The sequence below is a fragment of the Neofelis nebulosa genome, chromosome 9, assembly GCF_028018385.1.
Source record: "Neofelis nebulosa isolate mNeoNeb1 chromosome 9, mNeoNeb1.pri, whole genome shotgun sequence".
NCBI lineage: Eukaryota > Metazoa > Chordata > Mammalia > Carnivora > Felidae > Neofelis > Neofelis nebulosa.
Window position 1 is genome coordinate 117,238,038 of NC_080790.1, and position 21,228 is coordinate 117,259,265.

General features: G+C 48.4%; 2 protein-coding genes across 13 annotated transcripts in view; one reads left to right on the plus strand and one right to left on the minus strand.

Moving 5' to 3' along the window:
* The first annotated feature begins 7,532 nt into the window (after nucleotides 1-7,532).
* Nucleotides 7,533-16,407, plus strand: TP53INP2 (tumor protein p53 inducible nuclear protein 2). 5 transcript variants are annotated; one of them, XM_058685373.1, is made up of 5 exons: nucleotides 7,533-7,851; nucleotides 8,679-8,786; nucleotides 11,587-11,761; nucleotides 12,285-12,453; nucleotides 13,042-16,407. In XM_058685373.1, the coding sequence occupies exons 3-5, from the start codon at nucleotides 11,638-11,640 to the stop codon at nucleotides 13,292-13,294; spliced, it is 546 nt and encodes a 181-aa protein (XP_058541356.1). In that variant the 5' UTR covers nucleotides 7,533-7,851; nucleotides 8,679-8,786; nucleotides 11,587-11,637; the 3' UTR covers nucleotides 13,295-16,407. The 5 variants fall into 5 exon arrangements, with proteins under 5 accessions (XP_058541356.1, XP_058541351.1, XP_058541350.1 ...); XM_058685367.1 differs by having other exon boundaries at nucleotides 7,542-7,851; nucleotides 12,165-12,453; XM_058685371.1 differs by lacking the exon at nucleotides 7,533-7,851 and adding an exon at nucleotides 8,060-8,082 and having other exon boundaries at nucleotides 12,165-12,453.
* Nucleotides 16,408-17,533: 1,126 nt separating this feature from the next.
* The window catches only part of NCOA6 (nuclear receptor coactivator 6), a 108,911-nt gene continuing 105,216 nt past the window's right edge, over nucleotides 17,534-21,228 (minus strand). For all 8 annotated transcript variants that reach the window (XM_058685366.1, XM_058685360.1, XM_058685364.1 and 5 more), the window contains one exon: nucleotides 17,534-18,065. In XM_058685366.1, the coding sequence (XP_058541349.1) occupies nucleotides 18,022-18,065 (44 nt within the window). In that variant the 3' untranslated portion in view covers nucleotides 17,534-18,021. The remainder of the gene's footprint in view (nucleotides 18,066-21,228) is intronic.

Below are 21,228 nucleotides of genomic sequence, written 5' to 3' on the forward strand. Positions count from 1 at the left end.
CATGGGCAGTCTACTACAAAGCTGTCATCATCAAGACAGCATGGTATTGGCATAAAAACAGACACATAGACCAATGGAATGGAATAGAAACCCCAGAACTAGACCCACAAACGTATGGCCAACTCATCTTTGACAAAGCAGGAAAGAACATCCAATGGAAAAAAGACAGTCTCTTTAACAAATGGTGCTGGGAGAACTGGACAGCAACATGCAGAAGGTTGAAACTAGACCACTTTCTCACACCATTCACAAAAATAAACTCAAAATGGATAAAGGACCTGAATGTGAGACAGGAAACCATCAAAACCCTTAGAGGAGAAAGCAGGAAAAGACCTCTCTGACCTCAGCCGTAGCAATCTCTTACTCGACACATCCCCAAAGGCAAGGGAATTAAAAGCAAAAGTGAATTACTGGGACCTTATGAAGATAAAAAGCTTCTGCACAGCAAAGGAAACAACCAACAAAACTAAAAGGCAACCAACGGAATGGGAAAAGGTATTTGCAAATGACATATCGGACAAAGGGCTAGTATCCAAAATCTATAAAGAGCTCACCAAACTCCACACCCGAAAAACAAATAACCCAGTGAAGAAATGGGCAGAAAACATGAATAGACACTTCTCTAAAGAAGACATCCGGATGGCCAACAGGCACATGAAAAGATGTTCAACGTCGCTCCTTATCAGGGAAATACAAATCAAAACCACACTCAGATATCACCTCACGCCAGTCAGAGTGGCCAAAATGAACAAATCAGGAGACTATAGATGCTGGAGAGGATGTGGAGAAACGGGAACCCTCCTGCACTGTTGGTGGGAATGCAAATTGGTGCAGCCTCTCTGGAAAGCAGTGTGGAGGTTCCTCAGAAAATTAAAAATAGACCTACCCTATGACCCAGCAATAGCACTGCTAGGAATTTACCCAAGGGATACAGGAGTACTGATGCATAGGGGCACTTGTACCCCAATGTTTATAGCAGCACTCTCAACAATAGCCAAATTATGGAAAGAGCCTAAATGTCCATCAACTGATGAATGGATAAAGAAATTGTGGTTTATATACACAATGGAATACTACAGGGCAATGAGAAAGAACGAAATATGGCCCTTTGTAGCAACGTGGATGGAACTGGAGAGTGTGATGCTAAGTGAAATAAGCCATACAGAGAAAGACAGATACCATATGGTTTCACTCTTATGTGGATCCTGAGAAACTTAACAGAAACCCATGGGGGAGGGGAAGGAAAAAAAAAAGAGGTTAGAGTGGGAGAGAGGCAAAGCATAAGAGACTGTTAAAAACTGAGAACAAACTGAGGGTTGATGGGGGGTGGGAGGGAGGGGAGGGTGGGTGATGGGTATTGAGGAGGGCACCTTTTGGGATGAGCACTGGGTGTTGTATGGAAACCAATTTGACAATAAATTTCATATATTAAAAAAAAAAAAGAAAATCATGGGCAGAAGACAAGCAGACAAAGGAATTCCCCATTAATGCCCTCATTGTACAGAAACAGAGACCCACAGAGGGACAGAAAGTCACCCCAAATTACATAGCAAGTCAGAAGCAGAGCCAAGACAAAGGTGCAGGGCTCCTGATTTGAAATCATATTCCAGGGCATTCAACTCATTTGTCCCACGCAAGCTTCTACTCATCCTTCAAAGTGTACCTCAGATGCCCTGTCTTCCCTGAAGCCTTCCTTGAATCTCTCTCTCTCTCTTTTTTTTTTTTTTGGATTCCCCTAGCATCTTGTCTTACCCACTGTCATAGCCCCTATCTCCCTGTTTTATAATGTCTCTGATTATATTTCTGCTTACACTGAAAGAGATTCTCAAGTATAGAAAAGGCACCTGTCTCCCAGAGAGTAACTAGTCATTACTGAGTGTGATGAATTGAAAGTGTATAATGCTCCAAGGACAGGCAGACAATATGTTTTGGGGGCTGTGAGAAGGGAGAAGTTATTTCTTCCCAAAGAGATCTTGGAAAGCTTCCTGGAAGAAGTGCCTTTTGGCTGATATATACCTAGAGTTGCATCCCACATATTGAAGTTACTTAATTTCAAGTATATAACTTTGGCAAAAGAAAAAAAGATAGGAAAAAATGATGTTTTCCCATTTGTGACACTATTATGAGTTTTACAAAAATATTTGCACAAAGACAAAATGTACTAGTTGGGGGCGCCTGGATGGCTCAGTTGGTTAAGCATCTGACTTCAGTTCAGGTCATGATCTTGCAGTTTGTGTGTTTGAGCCCCACACTGGGCTGTACACTGACAGTGAAGAGCCTGTTTGGTATTCTCACTCTTTCCCTCTCTCTTTGGCCCTCCCCCACTTGCTCTCTCTCTCTCTCTCTCTCTCTGTTTCTCTCTCTCAAAATAATAAATAAATAAACTTTAAAAATACCTTTTAAAAAAAGACAAAATGTACTCGAGTAAGATTAGTAACTCAAGCTGCCTCTTGATTTTCATGCAAAAAACTTTTTGAACACATGTGTAGAAGTCTTCTATAGTTGTGTTACAAACTTCCACAAACTTAGGGGCTCAAGACAACACTTACTTATTAGCTACAGTTTTATTAGTCAGAAGTCCAGGCACAGCTTATTTGGGTTCTCTGCTCAGGGACCCACAGGGTGAAATTGAGGTGTTGACCACCGTGTCCTCATCTGAAGACTCAAATAGGGAAATTTTTTCTTCCAGCCTCCCTCAGGTTGTTGGCAGAATTCATTTCCTTGCAGCCATATTATTAAGATCCTTATTTTATTGCTATCTGTTATCTGGGGGCTGCTCTCAGCTTCTAGAGGCCCCTCTTGGGTCCTTGCCATGTGGCCCTCTCCAAAACATGGCAGTTTGCTCCTCCAAGGCCAACATGGGAGTGCTGCTTGAGAAAATGACTTTATGTTAGGTAAAGATACTGTAAAATTTTCACACATAGGCTTTATCATTTTTACACTATTTAATATTATATGTGCACAGATGTACATCCAATATTTCTATACACTGCTATATATACAGAAACATGATCTTGGGCCTCAGCAGTCTGAGACTCAATTTTCTCATCTGTAAAATGGGGATAGAAACGCTGTCCATCCTGGAGAGTGACAGGCATACAGTAAATGCTCAATAAATATAAGCTGCCAATTACATTAATAAAGAATTAATAAAGAATAAAGAGGGTCTAGACACATGGAGATTAGGTAGGGGAAGAGGGATGGGCTCCCTAGGAAGAGGAAACTGCGAGAGCAAAATCCTGGAAGCAGAAAAACTGGTGGTAGCTTGGAGTGTGATCATTTGCATGGTGTGTGTGTGTGTGTGTGTGTGTGTGTTGATGGAGAAGGCCAAATGAGTGGGTGAGGGCAGCTTCACTCACCCCTCGAGTCAGTACTTACTGAATGTTTACTGTGTACCAAGTACCACGAGAGCATGCCTGGTCTGCCGTGTGAATTGCAGCCTAGAGATGGTAGGGAGCCAAGGAGGAGCTATGAGCAGAAAAGGGCGGTGGTCTGAGCTGCAGGGAGCCCATCTGCTCCTAGAAGAGTGGCTGCCTCAGCAAGGGGGAACTTCATTGTCTACCTTCTCCTTCCCAGCCTCAAAGCTGGAGGGATGCCACCATTTCCGTCCAAAAGTTCTAAATGTGGGAATTCATGCAGGGCATTCACACCAGAGCAGCTCACTTGGGTAATTGTCTACACTCAAACATACCCAAGGAACCCCAAAGTCACCACCCCAACCTCAAATCATGGGCAGGTGGACTAAAACCAAGCCAGGCATTTCACTTCCTGTCACCTGCCTCCTCTTCCTGAAATGAATCCTGTCCTGACTATTCCTTCCTCCAGGGAGGACAGACACAAACAAACTTGGATGCCTGAAGGTTGGGACTGGAGATACCGTTTAGGAAGCATGAGGCCAGCCACTTTGCAGATGGGAAAACTGACAAAGAAAGTGATTTACCCAGGAACCCAGGCAGTGAGCCCAGGATAGAACCAGGACTGAAATTTGGATTTACTGACAATCAGGCCAAGGTGTTCACACACACACACACACACACACACACACACACACACCATCCTCAATTTAAACACCTCTGAGTTGGACAACAAACCTATCTGAATAGAAATTCTGGATATATGGCTCCTGGTTAAGGTATAGAACATTTGGTTTGGGAGGAGTTTGGGGATTATGTCTGCCCTAGTTGGCTTTACCAATTAAATTTTTCCCGTCTCTGTCCCAGTTTCTTGTACCAGTAAAATGGAAAGAAAATTATTATCTACATAAAGGGTTGTTGTGAAGATTAAATTAATTATTGACATGGTAAGGACTTAGAATAGTATCTGACACATAGAAATCCCAATAGTATCATAATTAATCTTCTCATTTAACTGTAGTTCTGGGACTAGTGGAGGGCAGGGAAGGGCTATGCTTCTGAGTGATCAGGACTCCTGATTTTGACTCAGATTCCAAGCTACCCTGTGGTCTTTGTCTCAGCCTTGCTGTCTATCTGAGAGGGGAAAGGGAGAAGGGATGAATGGTGAGGCAGTTCTCCAGCGGGCTCATATCTTCAAGTACACACAAGGTCTGTGAAGGACACACCCAGGCTGACACATCTGACACATCTCTGTCCTTTGAAGTGGGGGGCCCCAAGCCATTGGTGAGGCCCCAGGGTTTGGTGAGGGCAAGCCTCAGGCTCAGACAGGAATAGAAGGATGGCCTCTTGACCTCCAATCCTGGAGCCCATAAAACTGGGAAGGTGCTTATATCTGAGCAGGGATTGGATGGGTATGGGCATCTGTTAACTCCGTGGGTGTGAGTTCATGTGCATGTGTGTATGTTTGTACACGGATGCCTCCATGTGTATGTGAAGACATCCATATCTATCCAGCAATGGCAGTCTCTAATTGGAAATAAGTCTCCAGGATTACCCCCAGCATGGTGCCCACTGCCTCTTTTTACAACCCTCAGGTCCAGACCAGGGTCCCAGAATACTAAGCTCCCCCACTCCTTTGCCACCAGGTGCAATAGATAGCTCTGCTGGTCTACAATTCTAAGCAGGTAACTTGACCTCTCTGTGCCTGTGTGCCTCAGTTTCTCCACCTGTAACATGAGGAGTTTGGATGAATTAAGATCTGAGGTGTCCTCCAACCCTGATAATAAATCTACAGTGCAGAGGGATGGGTCCTAGGGGTTTCAGGAGAGGATACCACTACTTCCATGGGTACCTCTGATTCTACAGAGAAATGGAAGACTGGGATCTGCCCTAGCAGCCTGTACCTGGGGTTCAGCCAAAGCTGGGAGCAGAATCTAGCTCATCAGAGTGTATGCCAGAGGCCCCTTCCCTGGGCTTGAGAAATGAAAATCCTGTGCCCAACAGAATTCTCCCTACACCAGGGTCCAGGATCCAGGATCCAGGTGAAGATTCCTATACCAGCCACCCTTCTTGAGCTGTAAATGCTGAGCTTTTGATTGGAGTCTACTCTGCCAGTCCCAGCATAGGCTGGGTGGGGGTAGTATATGGACAGAGATTACGCCCTTGGGATGCCAACCATCCATTTAGGAACACACACACACACACACACACACACACATTTAGTCATCACTACTTCTTGTTTATTGAATAAATGACTGTCCATCAAAGTAGCTCCAGACACATGGGTGGGGAAGGCTACCTGGAGGAAGAAGGTGTGAGTAGAGTCCTGAAGACAGAAAATATATGCATTCACAAAGGCCTGAAGAGGGCATTCCAGGCAGGGGAAACAGCTTGAGCAATACCACAACTGTGGGAGAGTGTTAAGGAGACAGGAATTTGACATTAGCACAAGCTGCATACAGGAGAAGTGGGGATGAAGCCGGAGAGAGCTAGGACTGGTTCATGGAAGGCTGAACAAATTAACAAATGCTGTGTTAAGGGGTGTGATACGTTGGGAGCCGCAGAAGTTTTTAGAAGAGGCAAATGGTGTGATGAGAGAGGAGTATTAGGGATTATTTCATTTAAGTCAGCAAGGAGGTCAAGAGAGGATATGAAGTTAGCAGGAAGTATATGCAAAGAGCAGAGGTTCAGGGTTGCACAGAATGACACTTTGGGGACACCACTCCAAGGGCCAAAACACTGCTGCTCCTCCCCCCAGAAGCTTCTGGGTTTTATTTCCTGGCTCCTCCTAGTTGCTAGGGCTGAGGAGTCCCTCTGGAGTTTCAGACTAGGCTGGGGCAGGATTTTATCAGCAGAGCATGAAGCTCTGGCCTAGCTCACTCCCTGCCTCCTGTTGGGCCAGATGGGCAGCTCTCAGACCCACCCCCACCAGCCCTGCTCTACTGAGAGAGGACCCAGAACCTCCAGCCCTGGAGATTCAGAGGATGTGTATTTGTGGTCTCACCTCAGGTATTTCCCAGGCCATTGGGAGAGACAGGGTCTAGAACATGGGCTTGGTAGAATCCTGAGGGTAGAGAATTTGAAAGAATCTCTAGATGCTTGGACATGTTAAATTTGACAGAAAAAAAAATTGAGGACCACAGAGGTAACATGACTTCCTTGAGGCCACACAGCAAGTTTGAGGCAGTCAGGACTAGGCCTAGGTTTCCCTGGGGAGGCTGAAGCACTCTGGGGTTTGGACAATCTGATGCATGTAGAGAGTGAAAAGGGTTGGGGCCAGGAACTATGGTTTCAGATCCTGGTTCTGCTATTTACCATAGCTTCGCAACCTGTAGGAAGTCAGGCTGAGTTTGTGTCCTCAAATGGAAAATGGGGAGAATACTCACCTTTTGGGGTTGTTGTAAAAATCAAAACACATATAAAGTGTTATAGAGTACAATTGGTGCCTGGCACTCAGTGTTTAGTAAATGTCAGTTAGTGGTCTGGCAGTGGCCATACTAGGTACTCAATAAATGTTTGTTGAATGCATAATTGAAAATTAATCCACATACTAACAGTGAGATTTGTGAGCCTGTAAATTCCCCTGTGTGTAAATCAGACCTAATAATCCTTGTCCTGTCAGCCCTGGTAGCAATGTGGATTAAATAAAGCATAAATGTTCCAGTACAGAGCCATCTCCAGATGGGCTATTCAGTCCAGGGCATTTCCTTTTCAAGTCCCATTCTGAAAACCTTCCCGTCAGCCGAGCCAGTTCCTCTACATTCCCGGGTGCTCCCCTGGAACCAGGGAAAGGGATGTCCCTTACCTCCCAAGCCTGCCAGGCTGAGGAAAAATAGAGCGGGGAAAGCAGAGAATGTGAAGGGGTGAGGTGAGAGAAGAGGGAAGGTTGATGGGAAGAATGGACGTGCACGGACGTGGAGTTGAGAAAAGGGTACGGATTAGGGGACTTGGAGAGAGGATCCCTGTGGAAGGATATGAGGGACAGTGGGCTAGGTGAGGGCGCTAGGGCATATCCAGGAAATGCAGAAGATGGGGATCTCGTAGGGAGTGGGGACCGTCCTCATTAAGAGGTCTGTAGGTCTCCCTTGGAGCTAGGGGTCAAAGAACTCAGCAGTGGCCTCTCTGGGAGGCCCCCCGAGGCTCGGAGTCTGGAAGGAGCCACTATCCAGCGGATCGTGGAGGGGGTGGGGAGGGGGGATCCGAAGCTTGCGATTGGCCACCGCTCCGCCGGCCGGTGACGCTAGGCGGGCGGGCTCCTTTGTGACGTCACAATCAGCTGTTTGAACGTTCCAATTTGTGCGGTGAGCCCAGCAGCGGCTGCACAGTCTCAAAGCCCCGCAGGCTAGCGCAGCAGCCGTGAGCTTCCAAGCCGGAGCTCGGCCGCCTCCCAGTCCAGCCCCGCGATGCAGCCCGGCCTGTGATCAACGCCGACGCCCGGACGCTCCGCCGCGCAACTACCTCAGAGCCACCCTGCCCGCCGTACCTCCCCCTCCCCAAGGTGAGTCCAGACCGGCTTCGGCCCAGGGGGTCCCGCGTCTCTGGACACGCCCCGAGCTCCCGGCTCCCGGGTCTTTGTCTCCGCCGGCGGTGGCCGGGCTGCATTCCCATCTTCCGATTGGCTGCCGCACGCTGGTAGACCATGACGTCTCTCTATTTGCATATGACATTGAGACGTCACCAAGGCCGGCACCGCCCCCCCGGCTCGGGTCGCCTGTCCTCCGGTGACCCGGTAAGCGCTGGGTCGGGGCTTGGCTCACGGGTGAGGAACGCTGAAAGGCAGCAGGCCCGGAAGGGCCTCGGCAGTTTCCTGGGCTAACCCAGGTGCTGTAGTCAGGCCCCTGATCCCCTACTTAGGTCCGGGCGGCGCTGCTGGCTGTAGGTTGGAGTTCAGAGGCAGCCCAGAGCTCCACTTCTAGGTCGTTGGGGGGGCAGCGCCAGATGGCGGAGTACCCTCTCTCCAGCTCCAAGCTCTGCACCCCCGGGGACTACCAAGCCGGAGCCTGATTTTCCTAATCGCTGTTGTGTGCAGCGCTTTAGAGGATGTCACTCCCAACCCCCAAACAAGGGGTCTTGGACTCCATTTCACCGCAGAGGAAACTGAAGCACAGAGGGGGGAAATTGTTTACTCCAGGTCATGAAGCTAATTAGAGTCATACCTACTGAGTGAATGATAGATGCATTAGCCATGGCACATGCCTAGTAGGAACTCAATACAAGTAACAAGTTACACATCCTCCTAACACTGGGGACTCCTCCACCTTGGGCTCATTGCCATCCAAATTTTATGGAGCTCTTAGGTCCCCTCATTCCTGGATCTTTTTCCAGGAGGCCTCTGGAGACCTGGTCCCCTTTTGTGGCCCTGACCCTCACTCTGAACCTTGGAGACCCAGAGCCCAATAAAATTGCTGCATCAAAATTTCTGACCACAGAAAGGTGAGTCATTGGCTGCCTCAGGGTGTCTCTGGGGCTGATGTTGGGGTAGGATGGAGGGTGAGAGTTCCCTGCTTGGCCCTTTATTACCTCCCCAACCCCTAGCATTGTCAGCTGAGAAGGACATGACCTGGCCTAGTGCTGGTGATTACTAGGCTTGTGCTGTCCCCTTCTCTGCTTACAGAGAGGGCCAGGAGAAGGGAGTAGGAGAAGGAGAGTTCTGGCTTTCCAAGTGGATGGGCCCAGAGACTGGGCCAAGAGTCCCATCCCAGCCTGGGCTTTGCTAAAGGATGGGTGGGGTAGAAGTGGCTTGGGGCTCAAGAGCTATTCTGGGCACAGCTGCTGTAGTTATTAAAGGGAATGGTTCTCCCTGGAGCAGAACTGGGAATGTGAGAACCAGGAAGCTGGCAAAGCTGGGAAAGCAAATCTGGGAGGCTCCCCCAGTGGTCATGAGAGGGGGCGGGCACTGGCTGGCTGGTGCTGCTGTCACTCCTGGTTCTGTCACTTATTTGCTGTGTGACTTCAGGCAGGGAGCTTCCTCCCACTGAACCTCTTTTACCTTAATCTGTCTATAATTTGAGGAGATCCCCAATGGGTTCTGGTACACAGTGGGTGCTCTGGTAAATGCATGATGAATCTTGGTGTTAGGAACTCTAAACCCTTTTATAGCTGGGCAGAGGGGTTTTGAGGTGAGCAGTAACTTGAAAAGTTCTGACTCCTCTCTGACCTCCCTATCTCCCCTGCCTCATTATATTTTTGGGTGATTGTTTGCTGAGGCCTTCAGCAAACATCCATCCTTCGCTGGATGTTTAGTGTCCTGGGACTAGACCTGCCTGGCCACGATCTGGTGTGTGTCTTTGGATAGACTGATTTCCTCTGATTCTCAGGTTGTAAAATGAGCCAGGTGAATATGATGGCCCTCACCAAGGCTCCAACCTTCTCTTCCTTCAGGAGGGGCCAAACTTTCAGGATTTTTGGTAACTGAATCACTGACTCCCTATGGCCGACAGACAGGTTGGGATATGTGGCTTGTATCAGGCAGACACTAGTTGGGGGTGCCCAACCTTTTTATTGTAATCTCTGTAGATTTCCCACCAGAGAAGCCAGCACCCGGGGAATACTTCTGTCTGGAGCCCACTGTGGGTTTGCAAATGTGGGAATACTCTGTTTATGGAGGTTGGATGATTCTGTGGCAAATGTGAAAACATATCCCAGAAATGGGAGGGATAGCAACAAGCATAGAAATAACTCAGGTGGGTTAGCAGTAAGTGTAGACTGCCTCCAGGGAGTAGAAAAGTAGACTTGCCCCCAGGGAGTTCTACAGGAAATGTGGAAACATCCCTAGAGGAAGGTGACATGTGTCTCAGTAGCAAAATGGTTGACCATCTTCAGGGGATAGGTGAGGAGGCTCAAGCTTTGGGACATCCAGGGGACTCCTAGCCAGGCCTAGTCCTAAGGCAGGCTGAAGTGGGGAGAAGGGCAGGTCTATAGCCACCTCCTTGACATCTCTATTCCTGGAGCAGGGGATCTCCTTTCTTATTTTCATCCAGGGAAGGGCTGATTGAGGGGTTGGGTCCTGGTCCTACCCTCATTGCTCATCCTTAAGGGCTCCTGGGGTTTGATAGGCCCTCCCTTCATCATTACCTCCCACTGACCTGCTGTCTCTCTGAGGCCAGGCAACCTGATCTTCCTCCTAGCCAAGAATGCTGCCCTTGAGCAGGAGCTTAGGTATAGAGGGTGAGAGGGGGGAGGGCCCATGGGAATAGGATCTTAGAACCTCATCTGACAGACACAGATGAGAGCTGTGCAATCACATGGTAGCGGTTCTGTGGGATTTCTGCTAGCCAGTACTTTACAAGCCACACAGGCTCAAGTAGTGGTTCCTAATCTGGGGGGTCAAGGAGTAATGTTAGGAAATCATGATGAAAACTTCTTCCCAGAAAAACACCCAGGTCACCAAGTTAAAACTGTCTAATCCAGAGAGATACCCAGCAAAGGCAATGGAGCATAGTGATTGGGGGTGCTGACTCTGGAATCTGACTGTATGGATTTAAATCCAACTTCTGTGTCTTATTAGCTGTGAGACTTTGCACAAGTTACATTACCTCTCTGAGCCACAGTTTCTTTACCTGTAAAAGAGGGATAATAATTAGACCCACTTCCTAGAGTTGTTGTGAGAAGTACCTGTGGTAATATAGGTAAAGTGCTTAGCACAGTACCTAGCACATGAATGTTAGCTGTATTATGATAATAAGTAATCACAATATCAGACAGTTTCTTCCTTGCTTGGAGAACTGCTATTTACCCTTCAAGGTTCAGCGTGGATGTCCAACCCTCTGGAGACCTTTCCTGATAGAGTCTAGTCATATATATCACTCCTTCCATGCCCCTAGAGCATGCAATAATGTTAATAATTAACTAGTTGATTCTTTTACTGAACGCTTACTCTGTGCCCTGGTACGGCTCTAAGCACTTTGTGTTTAGCTCATTTAATTCTCATTAGAGCCCAGAGGAGGATACTATTATTAGCTCGTGTAATTCTTATAAGGGCCCAGAGGAAGGTACTATTATCACTGGCATTTGATAGATGAGAAAACTAAAGCACAGATGAGTTAAATAACTTCCTAAGGTCACGCAGAAAATAGAGAAGCATGAAAGCAGGTGGACTTACCAGGACACGCGCACACCGCAGAGCTTCCCCACACATCCCTTAGAGCGTACTCTCACTATGCTCTGAGGGCTGGGGGTGATATCCCTAGCCGGGAGTCGGGTGGGCGCTGTGACTCCTCTCTGCACCTCCCAGGTATCTGCACTGCCGCTGGGCGCCCCCCTGAGACCGTTTCACTCTCCCACCATGTTCCAGCGCCTCACCAGCCTTTTCTTCAGTACTCCCCCGCCCCCCGAGGACCCTGGATGCCCCCGAGCCTTCGTCTCCGAGGAGGATGAAGTGGACGGCTGGCTCATCATTGATCTGCCGGGTGAGGCCTGGGTCGGGGGGCCAGGACTCTGATTCCTGGGCCTGTGATGGGCAGGTGGCCGAGCTGCGGAGGGGAAGGGAGCTACTAGGGGATTGGGAAGCTCGCCTGGCCTCCTGGGCAAACTGGGGCTGAGGCAGTGACTGTGAAGGCAGGGTAACAGGGCCCCATCCCATGCAAAGCCCGGGCCATCTCCTGGCAGCTCAGCGTTGGGGCCCACACCTCATGTGCCCTAGGGCAGCTGGTCGAGACTCCTGGCCCATGGGTGCCCCGTGGGCGCGGCAGGCGGGGCTGCGGGTCTGACTAACGATGCCCTTTCTCTCCCCGCCCCACTGTGTCCGGTGTGTGTGTGTCCCTCCCCGCTGCGCCCCCTCCTCCGCATGGCTACCCCTCCCGCGCCCCGTAGACAGCTACGCGGCTCCACCCAGCCCCGGGGCCGCTCCTGCTCCCGCAGGCCGCCCTCCGCCCGCGCCCTCCTTGATGGACGAGAGCTGGTTTGTTACCCCTCCCGCCTGTTTTACTGCAGAGGGGCCCGGACTCGGGCCCGCCCGCCTCCAGAGCAACCCCCTGGAGGACCTCCTCATCGAACATCCCAGCATGTCCGTTTACGTCACCGGCAGCACCATAGTGCTGGAGCCTGGGCCCCCTTCCCCGCATCCCGACGCTGCCCTGCCTGACGGCGACCTTAGCGAAGGGTGAGCGGGCCGGGGACGTAGCCTGGAGACCTAGAGAAGCGTGTCTGGGAGGCAAGGGTCCAGGCCGGGAGGCTGGGGGAAGCGCGCCCAGGAGCCCGCCCTGCGTCGAAGGCGGGGCCTTTAGAGGCGTGTCTTCGTGGCAAAGAGCGGGGACAAGGCTAGGGGAGGGCCTGAGGGTAAAGGGGCGGAGCTTTAAGAGAGGGAGAGGCCTGGCTTGTTGGCCCCGACAGGGCTGGGGAGAGACGGAGCTCCGAGGCTTGGGGCGGGTTTGGCTGAGGGGCGAGGCCGGAGCGCCGGAGGGGTGGGGTTTCCAGAGGCTAGCTCGGAAGGTAAGGACCGAATTGGAGGTGGGAGCCGAGCCTTCCCTGGAGTCCGGTTTAATCGTCACAGGGGTTAGAACTGGGGAGGCGTCTCCAGGCTGGCTCGGAGGAAGGGCTGGGGCCCACAAGAAGGGCACCCGGCGCCCTGCTAAGAGCAGAGACAGCATTGCGCCGGAGCGAGGGTGCGGGGACTGGGTGGGCGGTGCCAGCGCGCCTCTCCGCCTCGGGACCTGTCCGGCCCCGACCGAGCCCTGCTCTGTCCCCGCAGGGAGTTGGCGCCCGCCCGTCGCGAGCCCCGGGCCCTGCATCACGCCGCCGCCCCTCTGCCGGCACGGGCTGCACTGCTAGAGAAGGCGGGCCAGGCGCGGCGGGTACAGCGGGCCCGGCAGCGCGCCGAGCGCCACGCGCTGAGCGCCAAGGTGGTGCAACGGCAGAACCGCGCCCGCGAGAGCCGTTCGCGCCGGCCCAAGCATCAGGGCAGCTTCGTCTATCAGCCATGCCAGCGCCAGTTCAACTACTGAGGATCCGCCGGCCGAACCACAAGCGCCTCGCGGACCCCGGACCCCTGTCGGGCCCCTCTGCCGCGGCCAGTGTGTTGCGCGAGGAGCGCCCTCCGCCCACCTGGGTTGGACACTACAACCTCCCTCCTCCTTGAGAGAGGTGGGGTGCTAGCCCCCTCTCCCACCTCCCTCGATTTTCCCACCACTGATCCTCTAATCCGCTTCTGAAGCCCCTTCTGCCCACCCTCCGACCCCATGCCTGATATCTAATCCTCCATTTCCTCCCCCTCCCTTGACATTCCATCCTTCCTTCCTTCTCTGCTCTCTGTCCCCATCTCTACCCCGACTTCCTCTTCATCCTTGCCCTCCGTTCCTGTACCTCTGGCCCACTCCTTCCACTAGCCTCTTCTCCCAGACCTAGCTCTTTTCTCTGCCTTCAATTCCCACTTTACAGCCTCACCTATCTCATGTTTGGCATTACACGCATCCCTGCCCTTATTCATTCCCAGTAATTCCCTCCCAAACGGATAGGGGGTGGCGCTGAGACTAAAGGCCTCTGCCTTTAGTCTCCCCCCTCCCTCTCCCCTGGGATTGGACTCCTTGGAGTTATTTAGGCCTGTAAAGGTAAAGTATGTGGAATAGGACTGTGAGATGTGAGTTAGAAGGAGAAGTGGAGGGAATCAAGGGTTAAGAGGCAGCCTACTGGAGATGTAGACAGGACATACAGGTTAAGAACCTGTGGGGAGCAGGGCACCATGGGAGCTGGCCCTGTGCTTGCTCAGTGGCCAAGCCCTCCTCTTGGGCTTGAGCCTGGAGTCTGCCCCCAGTTTTTATAATCCCATTTACCATATCTCTCCTCTGAAATTCACTCCTCTGAACGCCTGAGTCTGAAGGGCTTAGTACCTTGTTGCCCTACCCCCAACATGTCACCCCAGGAATAGAGGCTGGGCAAGGCCCTGCCATCCTGGCCATATGTTCACGTGCCCAAGGTGCTAGAACTAGTTTAGGAGAGATGCAGGCCAGAGGGCTTCTAGGCAGGGAAAGTGCACACTCCAGAGTAAGAATGCAGGGGAATGATGCTGGGGAGGACAAGCTGTGGGGTGAAGCCATCCCAAGACTGACAGCTCAGCCTTCATGTTTCACCTCTGGCCTTGTATTTCACTCTGCTCAGGATGGCTAATAAACACTCCCGGGTAGGAAGCCAGGAGCCCCACTGTCCCAACCCCCAAACAGTCCCTATCCAGGTGCAGGGCTTCCAGGGGGCCTCTCATTTTCTCCCCCAGGGCTCTCTCCCTTTCTAGTCCAACGGGGAGAAATGGGGGCCCTATGGTTACCCTCCCCCTCTCCAGTAAGCAACTGGAGGAGGGAACTTGAATCCCTGGGTGAGACCAGCGGGGTCACAGGCAGACAGCATTCTCCTTCTTATGGTGGGAGTGAATTTTGGGCTCAGTCACCAGCAACAGCTTCTTGGGATATCCTGAGTTGCTTCCCTTTTCCTCTAATTGTCCTTTTTTAGTGTGTGCTTTCTTCCTTGACACTTTTAAGATTTCCTGTTACATACTTACATAGGTCTTCCCCCTCATTCCAATTCCAGGTTTCTAGGCCTCACAGCCAAGCTGAGGCTTGGTTGGGAAACTCTGTAATCTCATGACAGTAAAGGCAGCTGCCCTCCCTGATCTTATAGCCCCAAGGCTCGTGTTGGGTATATGGATAAGGGAGGGGGTAGCCCCATGGTTGCCAGGATGGGGACAAAGGAAGTTCCTGTTGGGGTCTCCTATCCAAGCCAAATCTACAGTAAAAGGAGATCAAAGTCCCTAAGCCAGTCCACTAGGGCCCCAGTAGTTACAACCTTGCTTCTCTTGCCAAGGTTCTCCTTCAGTTATAAAGAGTTGCTTTTATTCTTTCAGCAACCCAGTGGTCACTTCACAGCCAGCTTAGGGTCTCCCGCACTTCCGAGAGCTTAAGCTCCCTCCAGCTCTTCCTGCCTACTCCTTTGCTGCCAGCTGGGGCATAGGCTCAGTTGTGAGCAGTCCCCATGATCCTTCTGGTGTGGAGGGAGCGAGCAAGTTATAGGACATTTGGCTCAAATTTCAAGAGACTCCTTACACATATTTCTGGAGGCTCCTGTAGTTCTAGAACCCTCCAGTGTCATCACCTGGCTGGTTGTAAGGCTCATATGTTTTTGTACTTTCCTACAGATTTGGTAGCATTTAAGTGTGGCAATATTTTAATTGTGTATAGATTTCTATGAACCAACACTACTCAGTCTCCTGCTAGTCTGATTCCTGAAGCATCAGACCTCATCATACTGTATTGACTGTGTATGTGCCTTTCACCTTGAGCATGCTTCAGGATTTTTTTTTAAACCACAGAACTTGAATACACGAGGGAACTAGAATTCATAAAGTCCTATGCAACCTTAGACAGGAGGGGGTGAGAGAGTCTGTCGTGACTGATGTTTTCAGCGACCCTGGAGAAGTTGTATTAATTAATGTCAATATTACTAGCACTTTGCCAAAACTAAGTATGTCAGAGAGACCCCTGTTTCTACAGTAAGACCCAAGTACATCAAAGGGTGACTTACAGTAATTCCCCAATATGTCTGAGTGCTCTCTTCAAGCTGGTTGTCACTTTCCAGCTTTTGCCAGTTTGGCCCTCGCAGGGTACCATGTGTGTATGAATGCAGTTTGCTGCTGTTTGGGGGTATGCCTGCTCCCCACCCCCCACCTGGAACCCTGATCAATTTGTTCTGACCTAGAATGTCTTAGGTGCAACAAGAACCCCACTAGAGCTCTTGGATGCCTCCTCAGATCCATGTGGCTTTATGTGAGGGGACTGAATGCAGACACACCATAGCCCCTAGTATCTTCCCTCTTGCCCTGCCACCTAGTTCCAAATGAAACCAACAAGTTGAATGAATCCCTCTTGGATGTATTTTGAGACTGGCTGAAATGAGGCAACTCTGGTTGACCATGTATGTGACAGACTCAAGGACACAACCACCTCAATCCAGTCATGTGGCATGCCTGTGTACGTGTATAACAGGATTCTGATTGTTAGATTTTAATGTTATTCCTCTATGGGAGAAAAAAATTAATATAAAGAAAAATAAATAAAAATCTATTTAAAGCACATTATACTTTCTGTCTGTATAGAGCTAAAGTAGAAGCAGCACTCTGCAATCTCAAGCACAGTATTGGCATAGGGATTATTATTAGGCTGGCTTTGGTTCTGGTTGTGTGTGTGTCACATACAGGGAAGGAAGAAGGAAGATGAGCTTGCTGGAAATAGAACCAGACAATTGTGGGGTCTGACTCATAAATAACTACTTTCAGAGGATCCTTATAACCCAAGACATCTATAATGACAATTGAAACACATGAGAATAAGCATGACGGAGTCATGGTCTCAGGCATTAGGTTCTGGCAAGGGCAAGGGGAGACTGCAGGGGAAGGGATGAGTCTGTGTCTAGCTGTAGAAGACACAGCAGAAGGCAGAGGCCCAGACCAAGACAAGGACAGAGCCCTAAGCATCAGAGTTCACTGAAGGTTGAGAGTAGGGTGGGGGCAGAAGCAGCAGGTTTGGAGTCTATAATTTTTAGGTAGGAATTAAGCCAGGAAAGGGCAAAACCTGGGCATATTGATGAGAAATCACCCCTAAGCCTAATGTAGATGAGAAACAGGGTACCCAAAGGGCGGAAAAGTCGTGGACATCTTTGAAGTATACCACACAAAATGATCACTTTTATTTGGAAGCTACCTGATCTAACCACAGAACTGAAATGAAAGTGGAAAGCTGACCTAAAGTGGGCTAGATTCTTGATGCTGTTACAAAGAATCTTGCTGGTTAGTCTGGGCTTATCTGTTGAATGGAGGAAATGTTTACAGTTGTTTTGAAGCAATCCATCCTGTCACTGTAGAAACATATGTAAGAGGTGGAGAAAAAGTGCATCTGAGTTACTGATGGCTTCCTGTCCCTAAAAAATTGTGGGTGGCCTTTGATCCTAAGTTGATTCTGTTATTTGCATCCAAAACAAACTTGACCAACATCTATCAAAGTGCCTGGTACAGTGCTGAAACACTGAAACAGGCTAGTTTCTTCAAAGTCAGTATAGTAAGGACAAGGTGGAATTATAATTTACAAAGAAGGCTGTTCCTATTCATCTATGGTCCAAACAAAAAGTTTGTTCACCCATTAATCCCTTGCCAATAACGTACATTTATGTTCTAGGACAATGACATTTATTTAACACATTCAATATTTCACATTGTACAAACCCTTAGATTCTCTTTATTCACTGGTCCATTTCTACAACAAATACATCCAAAACACTATATAATAAAATTATTTACAACATTTCCAAATGAGAAGCTTCTTTTTGCTCCCGCTACTGCTATTCACACACATAACTTCCACAGCACAATACATCATTAGAAGATCTAAAAATGCTCACCCTGTACTCTAGGCTGCTTAGGAAATGTGAAAACTAATAACATAATTGCATTAGCTCCTCTCAATACATGGCAACATTTTAGAAACCTTGAACTTCATCTTGCAACACCAAAAAAGGGTTCAACAACTCTGCTTTCCCCATTGCACTTTATGAAACAGGTTGCAGGGACTAGGAAAAGGGCCGCTTTATTAAAATGACTAACTGTACAGAAATGGATTTTAAAAAGTCACAGCTCAAAATTGCTTTTTGTAAAATTCACACACATTTACAAGGATCAAGTCGCTGTCCAGCTTGTTTACTTGGATTTTCTTCTCTTGGATTGCACCGCACTGGTTATGTCTGTCGGGGGAAAGAAAGGACATGCTCAGCTGAGGCAACTCTTTATGGCAGTGCTGTTTAGGCAGTCCACAGGAAGCAGGGCTGGCCGGAGTGGGGTCCTACTGGACTCTGAATAAATCTAAGGTCCTCAAAAGGAGTGCTCAGTGTGGAGAGGGTGTCAGGCCTAGACCTGTAGAGTAGGGCCTTGGAGACTTGGGACGTAGGGTACAGGTGGTGGGAAATGGAGCACACATAAGCAGTTGGAAAAAGAGGCAGGGGTAGGGAGAGCATCCGGAGCTGGGCAATTAACCCCACAATCTCCATCACCAGTTCTTATCACCCAGTGAAATGACAGATAGAATGAGTGCTTTTGGTGATACATCCATGAGTGTTGCTACAAGCAAGTGAGTAAGCTGTGCCAGAGTGCAAAGAACCAGCCTCTGGATCCCTTTTGGAGCCAAGCCATTATTTTGCAGTAAGCAACTCTTTTTGCTGTACTATAATCAAAGTCTCTAAATAGTATGATCACGATCCCTGGTCAAGTGTCTACACACAGGCATAGAAGCAATTCAGAGCAAGCCACAGCCTGCTCTGAGCCCAGGTGAGCCTGCAGGCTTCATGGAAGAGGTGGGACCTGAGTGACTTAAACACAGAGAACAGTGGCATAAAGGGAATAAATGTGTTCCTTTCATTCCTCTTTTAATGTCTTCAATCAACTCAATCTTATTCCATATTTAAACCATGTTTCTCAAAAACTTTTCCACACATAAGTCTTCTACAGCAGAGTACAATGAATAGCTTAAAGCTCTCCAAATGTAAACATTTCTTTAAAATTTTATATTGATCTTAGGGGCGCCTGGGGGGCTCAGTCGGTTAAGTGTTTGACTCTTGATTTCGGCTCAGGTCATGATCTCATGCTTCATGAGATCGAGCCTTGTATCAGGCTTTGTGCTGACAGCATGGGGCCTGCTTGGGATTCTCTCTCTCCTCTACCCCTCCCCCTTGCTGTTTCTCTCAAGATAAACATTTAAGAAAAACAAAATCTTATATTAAATTCACTCTCATTCTTCATGTTGCTCCACAGATCTTTTGGTCTTAATATGAAAACAATGTTTTAAAGGTTTATTATCTTTTTAAAGGTTTATTGTATTTTCATTTTTGAGAGAGAGCACAAGCAGGGGAGGGGCAGAGAGAGAGGGAGATACAGAATCTGAAGCAGGCTGCAGGCTCTGGGCTGTCAGCACAGAGCCCAACGCAGGCTCGAATCCACAAACCGTGAGATCATGACCTGAGCTGAAGTTGGATGCTTAACTGACTGAGCCACCAAGGCGCCCTGAAAACAATGTTTTAAAATTACTTCCCATCAAGGAGAAAAAAATATTTTCTAACACAATAATATGTAAGATGAATCAGTTTTATTGATTTCTGGAAATTAGGATAAATAAATTTTCTTTCTTTTTTTTTTTTTTTTTTTTTTTTGAGAGAGAGCAAGTGAGCAGGGGAGGGGCAGAGAGAGAGGGAGTGAAAGAATCCCAAGCAGGCTCCACACTGTCAGGGCAAAGCCTGACGCAGGGCCTGAACCCACAAACTGTGAGATCATGACCTGAGCTGATATCGAGAGTTTGACACTTAACCGACTAAACCACCCAGGTGCCCCTAGGCTAAAGTTCCTGATGCTACATGTTAGATTCAGTGTTCTAAGAAATTTTTTTTCTCTTTGGTATCATATTTTGAGAGCACAGACTTAAGATGTAGATGCAAAAAGCAAAAATGTTGCTGTTAGCTATAGTAATTGCTAGGAAGTAATAAGGCTCAATGACTTTCTGAGAAGTGGCCTGTGTAATGTTTTAGGGCTTCTGTTGGTGAAAATTCCAGTGTGTATATATCTTCTTGCTGGAAGGTCACGCTGCTTGTGCCATGTGGTACGGTCAGTCTCTCTGATTTACTCCATAGTCTTTTGCTAATCAGACAGTTAATCTGACAGGATGTTGATAATGGTGTTCTTTAATTCCATGAAATAAACTAAGAGTCTCACACCCACCCCAGTTCCCTATAATCAACTCCCAGTCCAGCTTTCAAGTTTCCTTTTCACTGTAGCAAATTTGTCATTTGCAGGAAAAATATACAGGGTTTTGTCTTGATGGGGTGTTCATTCTTAGAAAGATATCTGTTAATTAGGCCAACTTTGGGAGCCTCTCTTTGGTGTGATATGAAGGACTGAGGGATGTGGCTGGGAAGGGGGTGGGGGGATAAGCACCTCAGCCTCTTCCTCCCCCTCCTCCTTCCTTGTTTGTTCCCATCTGTCACTGCTCCAAAGCACCCAATGATCTGGCAGACTGATTCTGCTTCTGAGGATGAATCAGTGAGTGGGACCATGAATCAACAAGTGATTTGTGCTAGAAACTGCAAAAAAAATAATATTTTAGATGCCAGGGTTAGGTGTGGGAAATGGGTGTAGGGTGCACTTTTATACTTCCATGAGGGAAAAAACTGTATCAACCTGATTTTGAAGTCCTTTATCACCTTTGCTAGATAAATTTAGGCAATCTTGGTCACAGGACAATGTCACTTTTGAAGTCTTTATAAATCTATCTGAAAAGATGAGTTTTTTGTTTTTGTAGTTCAACTTTATACTTCCTCCAAAATGTTACAACTTTTACTACTCCGCTGAATACAATAAGAGAATCTGGAGGTTACCTCTTGAAGGTAAAGGAATTCTAGGGAAGTAATGAAGTGGTTGATGATACATTCAGAGTGTACATCAAGTCTGTTCCTAAAGGCTGCCTACCTTAACTGTGCATAATCCCACTCCCAAGTCCCATACTCAATACCATACTAGCAAAATAAATATTACATACATTGTTGGAAAATCCAAGTTTTTTAAACCATCAAAGATTTTTATAAATTAATGTCTTGACAGATATAAAAGTAGTCCAAAGACTAAAAGTAACATTATTTATATTAATATTTTAGAACGAAGTATATGGTAAGTAACTGGGTCAATAACAGTCTTTCAGATGGTTGTATATACATCCTTGCAGAACATTTACATTTATAATTTGACATGGGCATCCCCCCCCCCCCCCACTGGTTGCCTCATTTTGACCTTAAGCAAATTTGGCCAAATCTACAGTACAAGGGTTTATTAAATCTTCTACTATGTGGAGTTTACCTTTACCTTTCA